Consider the following 19,006-nt stretch of genomic DNA (forward strand, 5'->3'; position numbering starts at 1 on the left):
AAACAATTTTTTGAACATGTCAGGGTTAGTTGACATGTAATTATCATTCAAGTGCTATGAAAAGATGCTCAGACAGACAGAGCCCAGTCCCAAAGCTATGATAAAGCAAACCCTTCGTGAACTGGCTGCTTTGTTATTTTACCATACCAAACACAATGGGAATTGTTCTCAGCCAACATAATGCATAGCATGACTGCATGTTGTGAGAGCATATATCTATATAGTGACTATGGTGACTTGGAGATCTTTTAATTTATATATTTATTAACTATTTTAGATTTTTATATCCTTATCACTTTGGTTTGCTCAGTATGTTGACAGCTATAGATATAGATACAGCCTACTTTGGTACAGCAAAAATGGTAAGTTGATGGAGTGTTATTCTGTTATTTATTCTGGAATATTTTGCTTGTATATTTATCTATTTTTCCATCCTTATAGAAAAAAATATAATATTTTTTCAGATAGGGAAATCTTGTAGGAAAACTATGAACATACTGAATAGTTCATATTTTTCCCCCTAAGAGGGCAAATATTTTAAATGTGTCTATGTATTTATGCTTCTTTTTTCTTTGTTTCTTTAAAAAAAAAAAAAAGATGAGAATTAAGCAGCATTAGCATATAAGTGACAGATCCCAGGCCCACTCATCCTACAGCAGATCGTGTTAGAGCTGAACATGTCGGACTTTAGGACCCAACTGACGACAGGAGGAAATCACATGACGGTGTTTTTGAAGCGGGCAGGACGCTGACTGCAGCGCTGCTACCTCAGTTAACAGATACGCAGGAGGGAAGTGGGGTATCAAGGCTGCAATAACACATATCACCCATAATAAAAGTTAGTGATGCACGTGTTTTAGGTTAAGCTGTTACAGGGAGGCAGCTGACATGGCTACTGCTGCTGTTTTATTCCTCGTTGCAGTGTGTCTTTTCTGCTCTGCTGTCTGTGGAAATTTGGTAAGGAGCAAACTAAAAGATTAATACTTTAAAAGTTAAGTCACTTGATTTATTGGCTGTGTGTAGTTCCTCAAAACTTTTTCTGCCAGTTGAGAAATACCCCCCCACGGGTGCCAAATAATTGAGTCTGTTAAAGAGTGCCATATTGCAGTTTTACCTCAGTATTTTCCTTAAATTTTTGTAATGATGTTCTTGAAGGGCTCTACAAAAAGGACTTTCTCCATAGACTATAAAAACAACTGCTTCCTGAAAGATGGGAAACCTTTTCAGTACATCTCAGGTAGTATCCACTACTCCAGAATTCCACGCTACTACTGGAAGGACCGTCTTGTGAAGATGTACATGACTGGACTCAATACTATCCAGGTGTAAGCTAAACACACTCAACCACATTTTTCTGTAGCAAGCTTCCTGCATTCATATACGTCTCTCTCCTTCAAAAGATATGTGCCATGGAACTTCCATGAATCAGTTCAGGGAGTCCACAACTTCACGGAAGACAGAGATCTGGAGCACTTTTTGGATTTGGCCAACCAGACAGGCCTTCTGGTCATCCTGCGTCCAGGACCGTACATCTGTGCAGAATGGGAAATGGTGAAAAATGTCCAGTTTTTTATGTCATTGTGTCGCTGTCATTAGATTACAAAATCACAGCCTACTGAGGAATGCAGTGAGTTATATGTTGTAAAGAAAATACAGTGTAGCAGGCAATTTGGCCTTGCGAATACTATGACATCTGTCATGACTATAAAGAATCATTAATTATTAGTTTTGATTAATTAAAACAATGCTTTTTTTAAAGATTTGTTTGTAATTAAAACTTGTTATAGGGATCACTCTTCCTGAAAGTGCCTAATGGATAAAAGTGCAACATTTTGAGCCTTAATGCAAAGCATAAAATATATATATTTTTTGTAAACACAAAGTGAAGTCTTCACCGGGAAAAGAAATCTGCATGTTTTGTTTGTTTTTTTTTCATTCTGCTGCTCAACTGTGACACCCAGTGGTATCGTACAATCATGTGTTGCACCATGAAGGGAACTGTTTTATATTACTTTTATTATTATGGGATAACAATATATTAAAGCATCCTTTATGGTATTTTCTGACAATGGGTAACATGATACCTGTTACCCAAAGATAACTAGGTTACTAAACCTTAGTCTTGACATTATGTTCATGACAGGGGTCATGCTTTTGTGCACACCACTTCGAGTGCAGTTGGCTCATATAAACCAGATATTTTAACAGCTCCACTATGTTCCTTCCTTCTACACAAATAACCTGTATATCTCATATTTGAAAATTCTGTTAAAAGCAAACCATATTCACATGACAACCTGCTTTGACTCTGCTGCAGGGTGGATTACCAGCATGGCTACTTCAAAAACCAAACATCATACTTCGCTCAGCAGATACAGGTAGCACATGCGCCTGTATTTTTTTGTTTTGTTTTTTTGTCATTTTTTTTAAAAAATTTTTTTTCTTATGCATCAGATTACGTGCAGGCAGTCAGCAACTGGCTTGCTGTTCTCCTCCCTAAAATGAAACCTTGGCTCTACATCAATGGGGGTAACATCATCACCATCCAGGTAGACTTCTGAGAGGGTACATATAATTTCTTTGTCTGTCATTACTGCTTTTAACGAATCGTTCCAACTGCAGGTTGAGAATGAATATGGCAGCTACTACGCTTGTGACTACAACTACATGCGGCACTTGCGAACACTGTTTCGCTTCTTTCTGGGTGAAGATGTCGTCCTCTTCACTACTGATGGAAATACAGACAAGGAACTGGCATGTGGGACCCTTGAAGGATTATATGCAACAGTAGACTTTGGTACAGGTTGGTATTTTCTATTGATGTGTTTAGATATGTTTTTTTAATAGGTTATATCAGTTATATTAACTATATTTCATATATGTATGTATATATAATTCTATTCTATCCTAGTCATTTAGCAGACACTTTTATCCAAAGTGACTTACATTTGAGAGTAAGAACAACACAAGCAAGATCAATTTTTTACGATTAATTTTTTTTTCTCCTTCCCAGACACCAATGTAACAGCAGCCTTCAACAGACAGAGAAGATTTGAACCTCGGGGACCTCTGGTTTATTTCAGACTAATTCACTAATCATCATCTTGACATTCAGTGATGGTAAATAAAACTAAAACTCGTTTTATTTTGTTAAAGGTAAACTCTGAGTTCTACACAGGCTGGTTGGACCACTGGGGAGATCGGCACGCTGTGGTTAACACGCAGAAGGTCAGCAGAGTGCTTGAAGAAATTCTAACCATGGGGGCCAACGTCAACATGTATGTGTCCCCACACCCTCAGTCCTCTCAAGCTTCTTTCTAAAATCCAGTTGGTCTGCAGCTCTAATGTAAGGCCAAGTCACACAAATTAATTGCTTTGAATCTTACCTGCCATTTAGCAGCAAGCCCAAATACATCTTACACATCACATTTATTATATAAATAGAAATTCAGAATTTTTTTTGTTTTATTGGAGTACAACACATCAGGTTAAATCTACAGCCAATATATGGATAGAAATTTATTTCTTGATCTTATGATGGGTAAAATACCCTCTTTTCTCTTAGGTACATGTTTGAAGGAGGAACTAACTTTGGCTACTGGAATGGTAAAATCATTTCTTCCTGTTATTAGTATCCAAGTATTAGATTAGTTCATTTGGACATGATTTAGAGAAGGATAAAAGCCAAGTAATTCACTGTTCTTGTGTCATTTTGCTCTCATGCAGGTGCTGATCATGACTCAAGGTTCCGCTCAGTAGTCACAAGTTATGATTATGACGCCCCGCTGACTGAAGCTGGAGACCCCACAGAGAAGCTGTTGGCCATCAGAGATGTCATAAAGCAGGTACAGCTGATTTGAACACCCACACGCTAGAGATGAAATCCTGATTAAGATCTGATTAATTCATCTGCCTTTCTCATTAGTTTAGAGAGGTTCCCTCTGGCCCCATGCCACCAGCAACTCCCAAGTTTGCCTATGGCTTTGTTACTCTGGAAAAGGTAGCATAATTCATTTCAGGAATTTATTGCTGAGAATCACGTTTTAAAATGTTTGACATGTTTAATATTGATGGATTTTTACAGGTTGGAAATGTGAGCAAAGTGTTGGACACAATTTCTCCACTGGGTCCAGTCAAATCTGAGTATCCTCTGACATTTGAAGAGCTGAAACAGGTATGGTGTCTGAGGCCAACAGCAGGGAAGAGAATAGTATTTTAGTGACAGTAAACCTCTTGAAACATGGAGAACTTCTAGACTGTTGTGTCTGCAACCTGTCATGTCTATTGTGTTCAGTACTATGGATACATGCTGTATCGTACCACACTGCCCCAGGACCTCTCAGAGCCCACGCCACTTATCTCTCCACTGAATGGGGTTCATGACCGTGCATATGTGTCAGTCAATGGGGTAAGGGCTTACTGTGAACTTTTGTTGTCTAGCCAATCAGATTACTAGGTTAGGGGAAAAAAACATCACAGGTGAAGGCCAAGCTTGCTGTTTGTCAGGTACTCCATTTTTACTGCCCCAACCCCCACCTATAGTAACTAATGTGTGTACATCTGTATGAACAGGTCTTTCAGGGTTTGCTGGAGAGAGACACTGCACTGGTAATGAATGTCACAGGAAAGCAGGGGGACACAATGGACATCCTTATTGAAAACATGGGCAGAGTTAACTTTGGCAGCAAGATCAATGACTACAAGGCAAGCTAACAAATTCCTGGTTTCTGTAGTCTAAAGCACAAGTAACAAAACTAAACTATTGCAATGTAATTATGAAGCTGTAAACCTCTTGGGAAATTATTAAAGTTAATCCAATTGCCTGTTTATGATTATGTGAGTAATGTGAACATACACAGAATACAAATGCTAGCTGGTAAACAATATGTGATTTCTAGGGCCTGTTGAGCAACTTGATCTTGGGTAAAGACGTACTGACTAACTGGAATATATACCCTTTGGATATTGATGGAGCCATTGCTAGAGGGTGGCCTCATTCAGGCAATAGGAGGTCTGTCCCAGCGTCTAGGAGAGAACGTTTGGCTGGACCAGCCTTCTACATGGGGACTTTACAATCAAACGGCATCGCATGGGACACCTTCCTCAAACTCAATGAATGGACAAAGGTAATGTAGATTTATTAAGCTTGGCTTTAAAATATATTTCAAATGAAGAATAAAACCATGTAAAATCACTGCATTTTTATCAATGTCTCTATTTTAATCAATCAGGGTCAAGTTTGGATTAATGGTGTGAACTTGGGACGATACTGGCCAGCCAGGGGTCCCCAGCAAACTCTGTATATCCCTGGACCCTTGCTTAGCACCACCCGTCCCAACAACATCACAGTGCTGGAGCTGGAGGGCGCCCCGGCACACCTGCGGGTTCTTTTCATGGACCGGCCTCAGCTCAATGCCACAGCTGGAAAGTCTTGACAGGGTTCACCAGTAACTGTCTTAAGCGGATGTAAGAATTCATTTGGTTTAAAGCAAAGCAGCTGTAAACCTATGAGCAACTGACCCAACATTAAGAAACACTCAGAGGAACAATGTTTGGTTTTACATGATTTCTGTGCTACTGTCATCCTTAATCACTTCACATGTCAGTGTTTGATATGTTTCAGAACTTCCTATCACATCCAATGTCAGCTCCTATAAACACAACAGTTAATAAATGATGATTTTGTTAAATTAGTTTTATTCATTAAGCCTGTGGTAATAAATTGACATTTTTTAAATAGCATTTTTACTACTGTCAATAAATTATACATTTATTTCAATAAATCAAGTAATTGTCTAGTTGTTTAATGCTTTTTTACATTATATTTGAAACATTGTGAGGCAAGACAGAGCTTTAAAAAACCAAATTCTAAAGTAGTTTTAATAAGGGAGCTTCCACATAAGTGCTAGGTCTTGCCTGGTGGAACATTTGCTTTACGATGAGCCTGAACGCAGCGTGGAGTGCAGAATGAATACTCCAAGTAGTGAAATGGGACCTTCCCGAGCAGAGATTCCCCACATGACCAGCACCTCCTGTTGATAAATACATAAACCCACACACACCAAAAGTAGAAAATGATACCAAATTCCAGCACATTCTTTCAAAAACTAACGATTTATACTGTCCTAATGTAAATAAACATGATGATGAAGCCCAACGTGAGGATGGCTGTTGGGAAACTTACATGACATTAGAGAAGTTGACTTCGGTTGCAGCTACTTGTTGTGCAAACCTCCTTTCTGCTGCCAGAGCTCTCTATGATCAAAAATGCATTAAAATTAAAAATCCTCATACATTTCTTTGACAAAAATCACCAGTGAAACATAGTTTTATTCACCTTCTCACGATCTGTTAGAGCTGTAAACTTCCTCTTCTCTTCTGCCTCCAACTCTTGTTTTCTCTTCTCCTCCTTCTGCTCCTTTTCTTTCTGCTTTTTCTGAGCCCTTTGGGCCTTTTTCTTCTCCATCTTTTTGGATTCAATCTCAGTTGTCAGTGGCCCGGGGACCTTGTGTTGCACAACAGAAAACCATAAGCTCTCTGCTAACATGTAATATAATGCAGATCAGAAGTCAAGACCTTCTCACTTGTGCCTTGCTGTAGTCATATTTTTCAGGATGTTCACCCATGTATTTACGAAAGACGTTTCTGGTGTCTTTGTCGGGGGCGGCTATATACGGAGTCTGGCCTTTATTATCCCTGTAAAAGATCATTGCAAAAATAGTGTTTAAGTCAAGATCAGGCTAACTGAATTAACGTCATCTGCTGTAAATAATCCCAATGAAACAGTTGATTTTGTAACTCCTTATACCTGCAGGCTGGGTCTGCTCCCACATCCAGGAGCAGTCTGATCACTTCCCTTTGTGCAGCTGCTGCAGCAACATGCAGCAAAGTGAACCCTGACGAGTCTATGGGCATATTCAGAAGGGTCAGTGGACTTGGGACCGAGGAAGAGTTGCTCTCTGACTGTTGACAGCTCTCAGGTGGCTGGAGAAGGCTACAGAGAGTATCCACATCTCCAACCTTGCAGGCTGTAAAGAGCGCATCCCTCATGCCATAATCCAGAGATTCATCATCAACATCTTTAAGACAGGAAGAAGGAGTTTCTTGAAAATTTTGCATTTTAGAGCTTTGCAGTTTAAAAAAGACAACCCATGTACACTATAACAACCAGAATGATATACATCTGTACTCACCATCCTCTTTCTTACTCTGAGATTTCCTCCTCTTATTTTTCATAGACTGTTGCTTCTGTATGGTTTCTTCTTCTTCTGCTGGTTCAGCCCCAGGCAGCTCTTCTTCTTTATCTGCTTCTTTGTTACTTATTTCTGCTCCATGTGGATATGGGGCTTTGTTAAGTTTGCAAAGCTTCTTTCTTATTATAAATAAGAATTTCCAGGGGCTTTATAGCCACCTGCATCAATACATGCAGACCCAGACCTACCCTCGGTTTGGTTTTTGGCTTCTTTCTTTTTCCTCCTCCTTCTCTTGTGCCTGGAAGGATAAATTTCAGATTCCCTGAGGTCTAGGGTTCCTAAAGTGAGCTCCATCATCTCCAGCTTGATCTCCCCTCCTTCTTCTTCATCAGACGTGTCATTGTTTTCCTTTCCTGATACCAGCAGCAGATTTGCATCCAAGTTAAGTAGGCTTAATATTTATGCAGTTTAAAAGACAATTATGCCTTCAAACCCACCTTTTTCTTGATCAGTGTTTGTTGCAACCGTAGGCTTGACAGATTTCTTCCATGCTATCTTAGATGGACTCAAGACTGCAGACATATCTGTATCTTTTCCTGGAGTGTGATAGTTTTGATTACATCACCTTTATATATTTGATGTACAGAAAGAAGCAGACAACATGCTTTTCTTACAAACATGCACTTCAACTTACCATACACTCGAACACTAGAGAGCATCTCATGCACCCTCTGAACCTCTCGAAATGTTGCTCTGCGTGTTGCGAAGGGGATTGTGCGGATTCGAGGGTCTTTTTTGTCAAGGGAAGCTGCACAGCCACTGAAAAAGATGGTCCTGTTGTAGCTAGGGGCTCGTACAAATATTACAGCTGCCTTGCTCAAATGTTCAGCCCAGGTTACTAGAAGGTCCTGAATGTCCTGCAAAAAGTATAAAGAATTTTGAAGTAACTGCACATGAACAATAAAAGTGTTTTACATTAATCCTTTCTAGATTTTAGAGGGGAATACTACTTAAACAGAACTTGTTGTGGTCCGGCCCCATTCAAGAAAATGAAAAATTTTAATAATTATGTAACCCCTTAAATCACCCCCCATGTAAAATATTTTAGCTGCAGGAAGCCTGCTTAGGGACACTACCCAGTGCGGATGTCTTGTACCTTTATACAGAAATGTGTGATAAATTGAGATCAGCTGAACACAAAGGTGGAAAAAATGCTAGTTAATTGCATGGGTAATTCTGGAACAAGGATAGCTGCTCTGACACAATCTCTAAAAAACTAAAAGTATCATCAGGATTGAATTATTTCCAATTGATCTTATTTGATTGAATTATTTGGATTATTTTAAGATATGTTTTCAGCATCAACCTGACAAGTGCACTTGGCTTCATTACTCTAAAGTTAAGATGACGAGCTACAATATAGACTGTAATCTTGCCTTAACAAGTGCTGCCTCATTGTATCTCCTCAGAATAGCTCCTGCAGACTTTGGCGTGTGGCTGCGATTTTGAGAATCTCTGAGTCCTTGAGCAGTACCTCTCTTTGCTCGCACTGTATACCGATGGAAGGTTTTGTGCTGAAGGACTTTTTTTCTAAAACACAAATATATTGTGATGACTTGCATATTGTGCATGAAATGTGAAAAAAAAAAAACAACAAAAAAAAAACACTTACCCTTCAAAGACTGCACCAGCAAAATGGCCTCCACCTGTCATGAGGATGACCCACACAGTCTTTTTACTCATGACCTTCAGAGATGATACTGCATCAAGCTTGTCATCTGACTGCAATGTCACGACATGGAGTGAGAGTAAAAACTAAGTGATTACAAACAGATCACAATGTATACTGTAGTGTTCCTGCTGTGCCTCACCTTTCCCTGCAGCACACAGCGGTACACAGATAGAAATTCTCCTATAGCATTCTGGAAAACCACCTTGCTGGAGAGCCGAGCTATCATTGAATGGGATTCAACTGAGCTTTCATTATCAGTGCCAGTGACATTACTGCTGGTTCCCTCTTTTTCACTATCCGAGTCCTCCTCTGAATCTGACTCTGAGCCAGAGATACTTGACAGGTCTCCTGTAAAGTAAGAACAGAAACTGTGACAGCACCCATTTTCTTCTTGTTAAACTTGTTGCAAGATGTGTGAAGCTCTGGTTTCCTCACCAGCTCCAGTTTTCCTCTCAAACTCTTCTGCTGTGAGTGGAGGCAGTCCTGCCATCTTTTGTCTCAGGTTAAACCGATGCCAATCAAGCTTGTAGTGCTCCTTCTGCAACACACAACGTATATTTGTATAGTGATATTAAATCCAACAATACATCTTTTTTTAAATGGATCCAGGAGTGTTTGATGCATGTGGTCACCTGTTCCTCGCGGTTCATAAAGGGACATTTACAGGCTGAGCAGACCATCTTGTCTGACACCTCTCTAAGAAGGCTGCCCTCTCGCAGTCTGTCATCTTCTGGACTTTTATCATCCAGACCTGCGTGTAACGCATCAGAGACTAGTTACTGTCTTAATCATTGACAACATAACACATCAGCTGCTGTTCATACGTACAGTCTGCCGCTGGTACTGTGTTTACAGCCTCTTTAAGGACAGGGTTCACCTCTCTCAATTCAAATGCCTCTTCATCTGAGCCCAAATCAAAAATTGAGCGGTAGACAGCACAAGTTGTCATTGTTTCCTTGTTGTTCTGCCTATCCAGATGTCAGAAGAAGGAAACCTTATTATAACCTGTGTATGAAGGAGCAATCCAATCATTATCCACGGACATATACACAATAATTAACTGGTCTTATTCATTATCAACAACTCTGCCACTCTCATTCTGCGTAAAACATGAACACACTCGTAGTAAAAAGCCGGCAACAACGCCTGAACTGATTTTGGTACCGTTTTTCATGCAGACGTTAGCTTGACGATGCAAACGTTATGGTCTGTACTTTGAACGACACGTGTAACACTCGCTGAATGTTACTGTATTTCCTTTAAAAACTGGACTCTATTTAACTTTCAGCTAGTTTTAAATGTTAACTTAGTCAATATATGTGACAATTAAATGTATTAAAAACAACAAACCACGTACCATAAAAGAACGTTGGACAATGTAGACAGAAGGTTTGCATTTCCTCACACAAGCTACGGAAGCCCCAGCGTGTCAATATTACAAAGACCAAAAAGCTTGCTGACAAATTAATGTACTTCCACATAGATCCAAAAATACAACTTGAAGACAGTTAACACGTAAACAGTTTCACTTATGGTAAATTAACAATCTGAACAATAATCATAATACAATACTGTGTTTCTAACCTCGTCATGTCATTTCCAGGGCAGGTTTGTGTTTTACAACTGCCATAAACTTCCTTGTGATTGCCCCATGAACTCAAGCATGATTTTTTAATCACATGACATCCACATTTAACCTATTATAAAATTTAAGGTTGACTTGATTATTTTAGATAAGGAAATAGTTGAACTAGAGAACAGGTGTCCCACCCAGAACATGATTCACTGTGCATGAATCAAGCCAAACAGATCATAACAATGACTACGACTACATCTTTTAAATATAGTAAAAGTTAATGTGTTATTAGTAAATGTCTCTATTCTTGCAAATAATTTAATCTCACCATGTACACGGAGAACTTTAGGTTGCATCAAACCAGAGATAATCCACTATTGTTACTTCAAATTTGTCTATCTACAGAGCATGATGAATAATACACTGAACTCTCTAAAAGTAATTAAATATATGACAACTGACAATCATTAGAATAAAGTAAAAATACTTTTATCACAAGATCAATTAAAATATTTTATTAGATTGTGTAGTAAAGTTGTGTCCCTAAAAATATCTTAAATCTACATAACAGCCTTTAAATGACTGTTTTCTTTCATTTCTTTTTGAATTGGCTTGTTAGCACAGGGACAAAAATTGTGCAGTTGACAGAGAAAGACAGCTGCTACAACATGTTTCAAATATAAGTGGGATTTATTAGGAAATATTTACACCCTGATAAATTCTTTATCTTTATCAAGATGCAAATGCCCTAAATATTTCCCATACCTGATATCTTACTGGCCCCGATCTCTTTCAGAAGGATTTAATTATTAAGTCTGTTTGCTTCATTTGTTTCACTCTCAATCCTTTCAATCAGTCCTTGATTGCTGAATATAGAGAACAGGTTTGCACATTCATAACTTTTTTCTAAATGCATACAGCTATCCACTACACCAGGCAGCCTGACCATTCAATTCTTCCATTTTACCTTGACAATAATAGGATTTTTGCCAATCTTTTATTGATTTTTGTCATTGGCTTGAACACTGCAGGTACTTGAGTTTTGATGCTACAGATTACAAGAGCAATAACACAGCCACATTGTGTGGCCTTTACCACTAAAAGAAAATATCTGAATAGAATGTAATCCAAAAGAAGAAACTAATGTTACAGGTTGGTACACACATACCAGGCTTTGTACACATAGAAAGACCAATTATTTGAACAGCTTATACTGAAGGAAAAACATAAGAAAAAAAGACGTTTTTTTTTTGCTTTAACGAAAAGAGATGCCCCTGAACAAACTTAAATGAGAAATGAAATAAAATGAAAGTCTTCCAATGTTAAAATAGCCGCAATGGGTATGAATGTTTTAACAGTAATAGACTGTTAGTCAATAATACCTGATTGCTGTTGCAGCTGTCCATTACAATAATTTAAAACTAGCACATGCTCTTAATTATTATCTTTGCAATTATGTCACAGCAGACATAAATTGAGACAAAACTTTTAACTTATTAAATGCAAATTTAAGCATTTCAGCTTATACTAATTTACCTAATAGAATTTAGCTATATATATATATATATATATATAGCTAAATTATAAATTATATAAATATACATAGACATATACATATGTAGCCAGGCTTTTACTTTGTAAACAGTCCCTTCATTTTCCGTTACAGAGCCCGGATAGCTCAGTCGGTAGAGCATCAGACTTTTAATCTGAGGGTCCAGGGTTCAAGTCCCTGTTCGGGCGGTAGTTTTTCTTGTTTTTTTTTTTTTTGCTTCTTCCGCTGCTTTTTTGGTTTTTGTTTTTTTTTTGTTTTTTTTGTTTTGCCACGACCTTGCTGATGATATGAAATCGTTACCTCACGAGCTTAAATTGTCTTAGTTTAGCAGCCCACCATTACATGTGAACTAGTAAACTTATTACCGTTTAGTAATAGTAAATCAGATAGTCCCCATCTATTCAATACACAGTATTGCTAAAAAAAAAAAAAAAAAAAAAACCCATACATATTTAAACATTATATGAGGGATGAAAAATAAACTTTAACAATAGATGTGATTAAAAATACACTTGAATTATGAAGAACAGCTTTAAAAATTGATCAGAAATTCAAAAGATTAAAAATTATTATTATTATTATCAATGATAATATAGAATGTTACCATTATTTAGCTAGTTATCTAGCTTGCTAAATTAACGAACCGAGGAGGGGGAATGAAGAGGTGATTTTTGGAAAGTGGCCTCAAGGGTTGCATTAACAATTCTTATATTAATCTCGGCTATAACTTATAGTATTTCATAATACTACATAAAATGACATTCATAATTATTGGCAAGCACTTGCCTGTCCAAACAAACAAGTTTGTGATCTAAATTCTTTTAATTCTTTCACAATCCAATCCACAATCCACTGTTTCATCATAACACTTATTATTTTATTCACATTTAAATTGAACCTATTGAATTTTTCAATTCAGTGATTAAATGGCTCAGTTTTTTTTACATTAATTTTATTAATATTTTCATGCCTTTTCTTTTTATCAATTACTATATGTTACTTCTATGCCTTAACCTGTCAAAAGACAAGACAAAATAAAATAAATAAATAAAAGAAAAAAATAAACATTAAATTAATATTAGCAAAATTTCAGCAAGATTTCATATACACAGTACCATGGTTTTTTCAGGAGATCAGTTGAAATGGAAAATATTAATAAAATCATAAATAAACTTAAATTGTACTGATTGTCTAGAAACTATGACACAATTAGCCTACTATCTAAAGTTTTATACCCAAACACATCACCAAGTAACAAGTTTCCTCCTCTCAAGTCAAATGACATTTAAGCTCCTGAAAAAGAATGTTAAACATTTTAAAAGCTGCAATTTCTAAAAAAGCTAATAGGCTACACTTCTGTCTTGAATATTTTTTTAAAGAGAACAGAGATAAAATTCTGGTGTACAATTCTATATTATTAAAGAATTATATTTTGTATCAGTCAGTAATTAGGTGAACACTTGCATGTGTATTTCTTCATAACAACACTAAGATCGGGTTTTTGAAGATTTAGAGCATGTTTATTAGCATATGTTATTATATGAAATTAGCTGTGCAACACTGTATGTGAACTGTGGATAAGCTTAGTTTACCTGAAAGAAAACAGTAGTCCTGCTAAATGTATAGGTCATCTAAAGCCTTCAATTGTACCAATCCTGTGCCAAACATTAGACCATTTAATTTAAGGCTAGTCACTAAGGTTGAGCTGTTATTATACACAGTGAGACCTTGCATTATGCTGCTGTTTTGAAACATTGTTTTTGGGAGAAAAAAAATAAAAAATTAAACTAATTAGTGGATTAAGCTCACTTACAAATAAATAACAGCACCACTGTAATTTAGCTAAGATAATTATGGGTATTATCTCTGGACAGTGACTGGGAACACCTATAAAGCTGAGAGATAGTGTATGTCAAATGGCAACACTGAAGACATATCTGGCTGGCAAAGATGGAGCAGATTATCCTCCTGTGTGTGCTTTCCACCCTTCTCTCAGCTGTGCATGCTCAGGTAAATAAATTTACATGGATGTAAAGTTAGACTTTACTTTACATGAGCAGAACTGCAGAAAAATGTTTCCCGATTTTGTTGCAGAAATTTTTGCTGAGCCCAAAATGGGTTCCCATTGGCTATAAAGGTAAATGCAACATATTTTCTGTGTATTTCAATATGTGTGACTAGAGTAAAGGTACACATACTGATTTACTCTTCTTTTTAAGAACGTGAAGGGCCCAATGATGGAACAGCAATGGATAAAATCATCAAAGCTAATGAGATCCACGGTGAGCTGCATGCAATTTACCTGAGTTTCTTTGAAGTTTCCACAACATGAGGTAAAAAAAGATTAACTTCTGTTGCCTTATTCTGAATTGTTTAATTTCCATTGATTTCTGTCAGCCACCCGAATCATAGACGGCACTACTACACTCAGAGAGGGGGACATTGCTGTTTCCTCAGGAAGGCGCTCCAAAGTCTGCTTTGCTCGGAGCTGCCTCTGGTCTAAATCAGTGGATGGACATGTCTACATTGCATACACACTCTCACCTGAATACTGTATGTTGTTTCAGTATTTGATCAATTCAGTATAATACAGCTTAATACCCTTTGCAATTCATTAACTTTGCATTAAAACATTTGTAAATGTGTCTCCTCTTCTCATAACAAATGAACAGCTGAAATAGACACAAAGCTGATAAAGAAAGGAATGGAAAACATAGAGGATGGCACCTGTGTGCGTTTTGTTCCTCGGACTCACCAGAGAGACTACATTGACATCCAGCCAAAGTCTGGGTGAGAGTTGTTATGAAGTTTGATCCCACAATTTAGCAAAATGCTTGTCTGTGTAAAAGCGATGTGCAATGCAGAGTTATGTCTTCAATTTCCTCTTACTGTGTGTGTATGTGAATCAAGGTGTTGGTCCTACCTTGGTGCTCGTGGTGGAAGACAAACTGTGTCTCTCCAGATCCCTGACTGCATGCAGGTTGGAGTGATTTCCCATGAATTCATGCACGCCCTGGGCTTTGTGCATGAGCAGTCCCGCTTTGACCGGGATAATTATATCACTGTCATGTGGCCAAACATTTGGCGAGGTAATTTCAGAAAGCTTGTAGCAGTGAAATCTCCATAAACTACAAATTTGAAATAAAATGTGTTCTAACTTTATTTCTGCATGCATTTTCAAGGCAAAGGTTTATCTTTTTCTATGTAAAAATGCAAAAACAAAACAATTAACATTTAAATAAATTTTCAATATAAATATTTCCTCTTTTAAATCCCCAACAGATCGACTGAGAAACTTTGAGAAGTTTAAGACTGACAGTCTGGACCTACCATATGACTATGGCTCAATCATGCACTTTGGGATGTAAGTAAGAATTTGTACATTGATCATTAAATATTTTATAATTTGGCTCATGAATTTAATGTGAAATATTTAATAATTAGGTATGCCTACTCTTTGGGTGGAGATCCAACTATAGTTCCTAAGATCAACAAGAACATAAAGCTCGGCCAGGCATCAAGTCTCAGTCATATTGACAAGCTGAAAATCAACAGACTTTATCAATGCGGTTGGTACCAAACACTGTGAAGCTCTAAAATAACAGTTCAGCAGCTATTTTAGAGTTGCAAATAGTACTAGACATGTTTTAACGAGGACTTTTTTGTCTCTTTTCTGTCTCTCTCTGCAGCTGTCAAGGATGATTAGAAACCAGTCAGAGATGAGGTGGAGCAAGAGTCCCCTGAGAACCAGTATAATCAACTACAGTTAAATCATGTGAACAATTTTAAATAAAGATTGTTTCAAGCTTTCTATCAGCACGTCTTTTGTGTGCACACAGTTGTTTGTTTAAACATACAATGCTGAACCAATTATGAATGGAAACTGTTTTAAACGTGTGCCGTAGAAAACTGAAAAATGAGTAGAAAATAAGGATATTCTAGTTTGAAGTAGTGATTCAAATGTTCCCTCTCAGCCACTATAATTAAAATGACCATGAATCAGCAGATCCTGCTGGCATACATATTACAAGACTAAAGTGTCAGATGAATCGATCACATAAAAAAGGGGGTAAAGGATAGATAAATAAATAAATTAATTAATTAATTAATGTTTCCTTTTATGGATGACTTGATAAAACAGTAACTGGGCTATAAAAGAAGCAGTTTGGGAGATGAGTAGATCTGAATGTGTCCATATTTAAAATTATGTACCCTTAACTTATCTGTACAGATATCTTATAGTTCTAATGTACCTGCAGTAACCATTAAGAGGATCTATCATTAATTGCTCAAACCTCAGTATTTACCCATGAAAATGGTCACCTTTATAAAAATAGAAATAATATTTGGGGAAAAAATATCAGGTCTGATTTTTTTTTTCTACCTATAATACCTATAGTTTACCTATGTGACCAAATGACTGTTGTTGTTGTCATCTGATAGTGTATCACAAAATCACTGGTTGCTAGCTCAGTCAGACTCAAATTGCTGGTCTGTTGGGCTGGGCGGGCAGTTATTCTTAAAGCAATTACTAAGTTGTAGCACATCAGATAACAAAACACCTATAAGTGTCTCATCTCTGAAAGTGCTGAGTAATGAAGGTCAGCATCAGGACCACCTGTTACGGATCAGTAGTGGGCTTGAGTAAATTACACCCACTGGATGATGAAAGGTCTTGACCATGCTTCATCACAGAAAAAAAGGGCCCAATCAGTACAGAGCAGTGGAGGAGAAGAGGGTATATAGATTCAGTGGAGGTGGGGATTTCATTGAGCTTTTGCATTTGAAGACAGTAAACTGCAACAGGTGAACAAATCTTAAATGCAATCATGCCTGCTGCCATCGTGCTTCTTTGTATCTTGTTTGGCTTGCTTACCCAGGTGGATCTGCTACCTGTTAAGGTGAGTACCAAGACAAAATGTTATGGATAATGATGCATTTAGACATATCATATTTTTGTAGTTGAAATATATAAACGTGCACTTTTGTCTGACAGAACTCAACTGAATTACACAAGAGCAAAATGAGGTTGAAGAGGAAATACTCAGGTGGACTTAGTTGTTATAGAAACATTTCTAAAAATGACTAGTTTGAGAATACAAAATGAAAGAAAGTATTTCTTTATTTTTTATGTTTAGATGAAATTACAGACCATGATGAAATTACTGCAATGGATCAAATCCTGGAAGTCAATAGCAGTAAGTGAGCTGTAGATTGTATTATACTATGTTGATTTTAATATTTGTAAAGTATCCTGAACTTTATTAAATGCTTGTTTTCTCATTAGGGCTGCGAGCTCCCAGAGGACTGTCATTCAGAGAAGGAGATATTGCCTTTTCATATGTACGGAGTGCTATAAACTGCCCTGGCAATGCCTGTCTGTGGCCTAAATCAATTGATGGATTTGTCTATCTGCCTTATATCCTCTCTCCACTTTATGGTAGGAATCATCATATTTAAAGAAATGTTACAAAGATGCTAACAAATCAGTACAATTTAAAAATAGTGCTTTCCCCCCCTTTTTGTCTTCTGTAGATGACATGGACAGAATCACCATAGAAACTGGAATGCAGGACATTTCCTCTGGAACATGCATCAAGTTTGTTCCTCGCACCCATGAGGCTAACTTCCTCGATATTCAGCCCAGATATGGGTAAGAATGACTCCTGCTTGCGGCATCTTATGTTGTAATTTTGCATTGTGATGGAATATGCAGTGTAATTTACTTTACCCCAAGCTGCTGGTCGTTTTTGGGGCAGACTGGAGGAAGTCAGACCCTGTCACTGCAGTCTCCTGGGTGTATGTGGTCAGGAGTTGCTGCTCACGAGTTCATGCACGCACTTGGCTTTGTGCATGAACAGTCACGCTCAGACCGAGACCACTATGTCACAATTGTATGGAAAAACATAATGCCAGGTTAGGACGGATGACATTTTCCAGCATGATGTTAATTGCAATCAAAAGATGATTTATTTGATTAGATTAATCTAAATTAAATAATTTTTTTCTCTCTGTTTTGGCAGACCATATACATAACTTCAGGAAACATGTGACAAACAATCTGAACAGCCCATATGATTACAGCTCTGTCATGCATTATGGACGGTGAGTTGCTTTTTAAGGCAACATAATCATAGGTTCTTGGTGTTAATGCTGGGCCATCACTATACTATATAATTTATGCTTTTTTTCTATTTAGATATGCCTTTTCTGAAGATGGTGGACCAACAATCATCCCCAAACCAGATCCTTACATTCCCATTGGCCAGCGAGATGGACCAAGTGCCCTTGATCTTCATAAAATTAATGTCCTGTATGACTGTGGTAAGTAACAAAGACAACAACATTATGAGAACATAAACATGGCTGATCACTGATTTGATTTTCTCTTTGTTCCTCACTTTAGGTGCCAATGAGTAAAGGAAAGCAAAGGTCAAGACTTGCCAGTTGTGGAAAATAGTTCATAATTACTTATTGAGAAGATAACATGTGCAACATTAATTTAAGCTGACTGATTTTTCTATTGCTGTATTTCTTTATTTACACAACATCTAGTCTTTAAAAAATAGTGTGTCAATTTGCAGATTGTATTCCTTAATCTTGTAATACAGTATACTGATTGCCATCAAATTGTCTGACTAGTTATCAATTTAAAGCTGCATTGATCTAATATGAATAAAATGCCAAGCATAAATGCAGAAGCCTCTTGGATTATTGAATCAGTTTGTACCAACCATTTTCTGCTCCTTTCACTTTTTCTCACAAATAAAATAAAATAAAATAAAAAAATAAAAAATAAAATAAAATAAAATAAAATAAAGAAGAAGTGGTCTGTTTTACACACTGTCCTATTTTAATCATCAAAAATCAAGTCCTGCCTCGTTATCCAAGGTTTTTAAAGACAGCTTTTTGCGGGAATGTACAATCTTAACTGAATATCAGTCTAAAATGAG

At 37.1% G+C, this 19,006-nt stretch overlaps 4 protein-coding genes and 1 non-coding gene across 6 annotated transcripts; 4 read left to right on the top strand and 1 right to left on the bottom strand.

Annotated features, from left to right (window-relative positions):
* The first annotated feature begins 749 nt into the window (after positions 1–749).
* glb1l (galactosidase, beta 1-like) lies at positions 750–5,787 on the top strand. Its single transcript, XM_042001918.1, has 16 exons — positions 750–957; positions 1,156–1,325; positions 1,401–1,551; positions 2,318–2,378; positions 2,455–2,549; positions 2,623–2,803; positions 3,014–3,072; positions 3,157–3,278; positions 3,566–3,606; positions 3,727–3,845; positions 3,926–4,000; positions 4,085–4,174; positions 4,295–4,408; positions 4,573–4,704; positions 4,899–5,126; positions 5,232–5,787. Exons 1-16 carry the CDS (start codon positions 889–891, stop codon positions 5,433–5,435), a joined length of 1,911 nt encoding a protein of 636 aa, XP_041857852.1. The 5' UTR covers positions 750–888; the 3' UTR covers positions 5,436–5,787.
* ankzf1 (ankyrin repeat and zinc finger peptidyl tRNA hydrolase 1) lies at positions 5,757–10,364 on the bottom strand. 2 transcript variants are annotated; one of them, XM_042001916.1, is made up of 16 exons: positions 10,283–10,364; positions 9,754–9,893; positions 9,558–9,676; positions 9,361–9,463; positions 9,065–9,273; positions 8,866–8,975; positions 8,630–8,783; positions 7,888–8,110; positions 7,691–7,789; positions 7,442–7,606; positions 7,194–7,325; positions 6,809–7,079; positions 6,585–6,696; positions 6,338–6,505; positions 6,185–6,255; positions 5,757–6,032 (listed from the first exon to the last, which is right to left on the bottom strand). In XM_042001916.1, exons 2-16 carry the CDS (start codon positions 9,872–9,874, stop codon positions 5,906–5,908), a joined length of 2,184 nt encoding a protein of 727 aa, XP_041857850.1. In that variant the 5' UTR covers positions 9,875–9,893; positions 10,283–10,364; the 3' UTR covers positions 5,757–5,905. The 2 variants fall into 2 exon arrangements, with proteins under 2 accessions (XP_041857850.1, XP_041857851.1); XM_042001917.1 differs by having other exon boundaries at positions 9,754–9,930; positions 10,283–10,344.
* A 1,804-nt stretch (positions 10,365–12,168) lies between these two features.
* trnak-uuu lies at positions 12,169–12,241 on the top strand. Its single transcript has one exon. It is a non-coding gene; the product is annotated as a tRNA-Lys (tRNA).
* Positions 12,242–13,984: 1,743 nt separating this feature from the next.
* On the top strand, positions 13,985–15,863 carry LOC121650311 (high choriolytic enzyme 1-like). The gene is made up of 9 exons (XM_042001770.1): positions 13,985–14,063; positions 14,148–14,190; positions 14,273–14,335; positions 14,451–14,606; positions 14,726–14,843; positions 14,964–15,142; positions 15,336–15,417; positions 15,498–15,622; positions 15,743–15,863. The coding sequence occupies exons 1-9, from the start codon at positions 14,004–14,006 to the stop codon at positions 15,757–15,759; spliced, it is 843 nt and encodes a 280-aa protein (XP_041857704.1). The 5' UTR covers positions 13,985–14,003; the 3' UTR covers positions 15,760–15,863.
* Positions 15,864–16,794: 931 nt separating this feature from the next.
* LOC121650310 (high choriolytic enzyme 1-like) lies at positions 16,795–18,751 on the top strand. The gene is made up of 9 exons (XM_042001769.1): positions 16,795–16,954; positions 17,050–17,101; positions 17,192–17,251; positions 17,341–17,493; positions 17,589–17,706; positions 17,791–17,969; positions 18,077–18,158; positions 18,253–18,377; positions 18,460–18,751. Exons 1-9 carry the CDS (start codon positions 16,883–16,885, stop codon positions 18,471–18,473), a joined length of 855 nt encoding a protein of 284 aa, XP_041857703.1. The 5' UTR covers positions 16,795–16,882; the 3' UTR covers positions 18,474–18,751.
* Positions 18,752–19,006: the final 255 nt, after the last annotated feature.

This window comes from Melanotaenia boesemani, chromosome 12 (genome assembly GCF_017639745.1).
Source record: "Melanotaenia boesemani isolate fMelBoe1 chromosome 12, fMelBoe1.pri, whole genome shotgun sequence".
NCBI lineage: Eukaryota > Metazoa > Chordata > Actinopteri > Atheriniformes > Melanotaeniidae > Melanotaenia > Melanotaenia boesemani.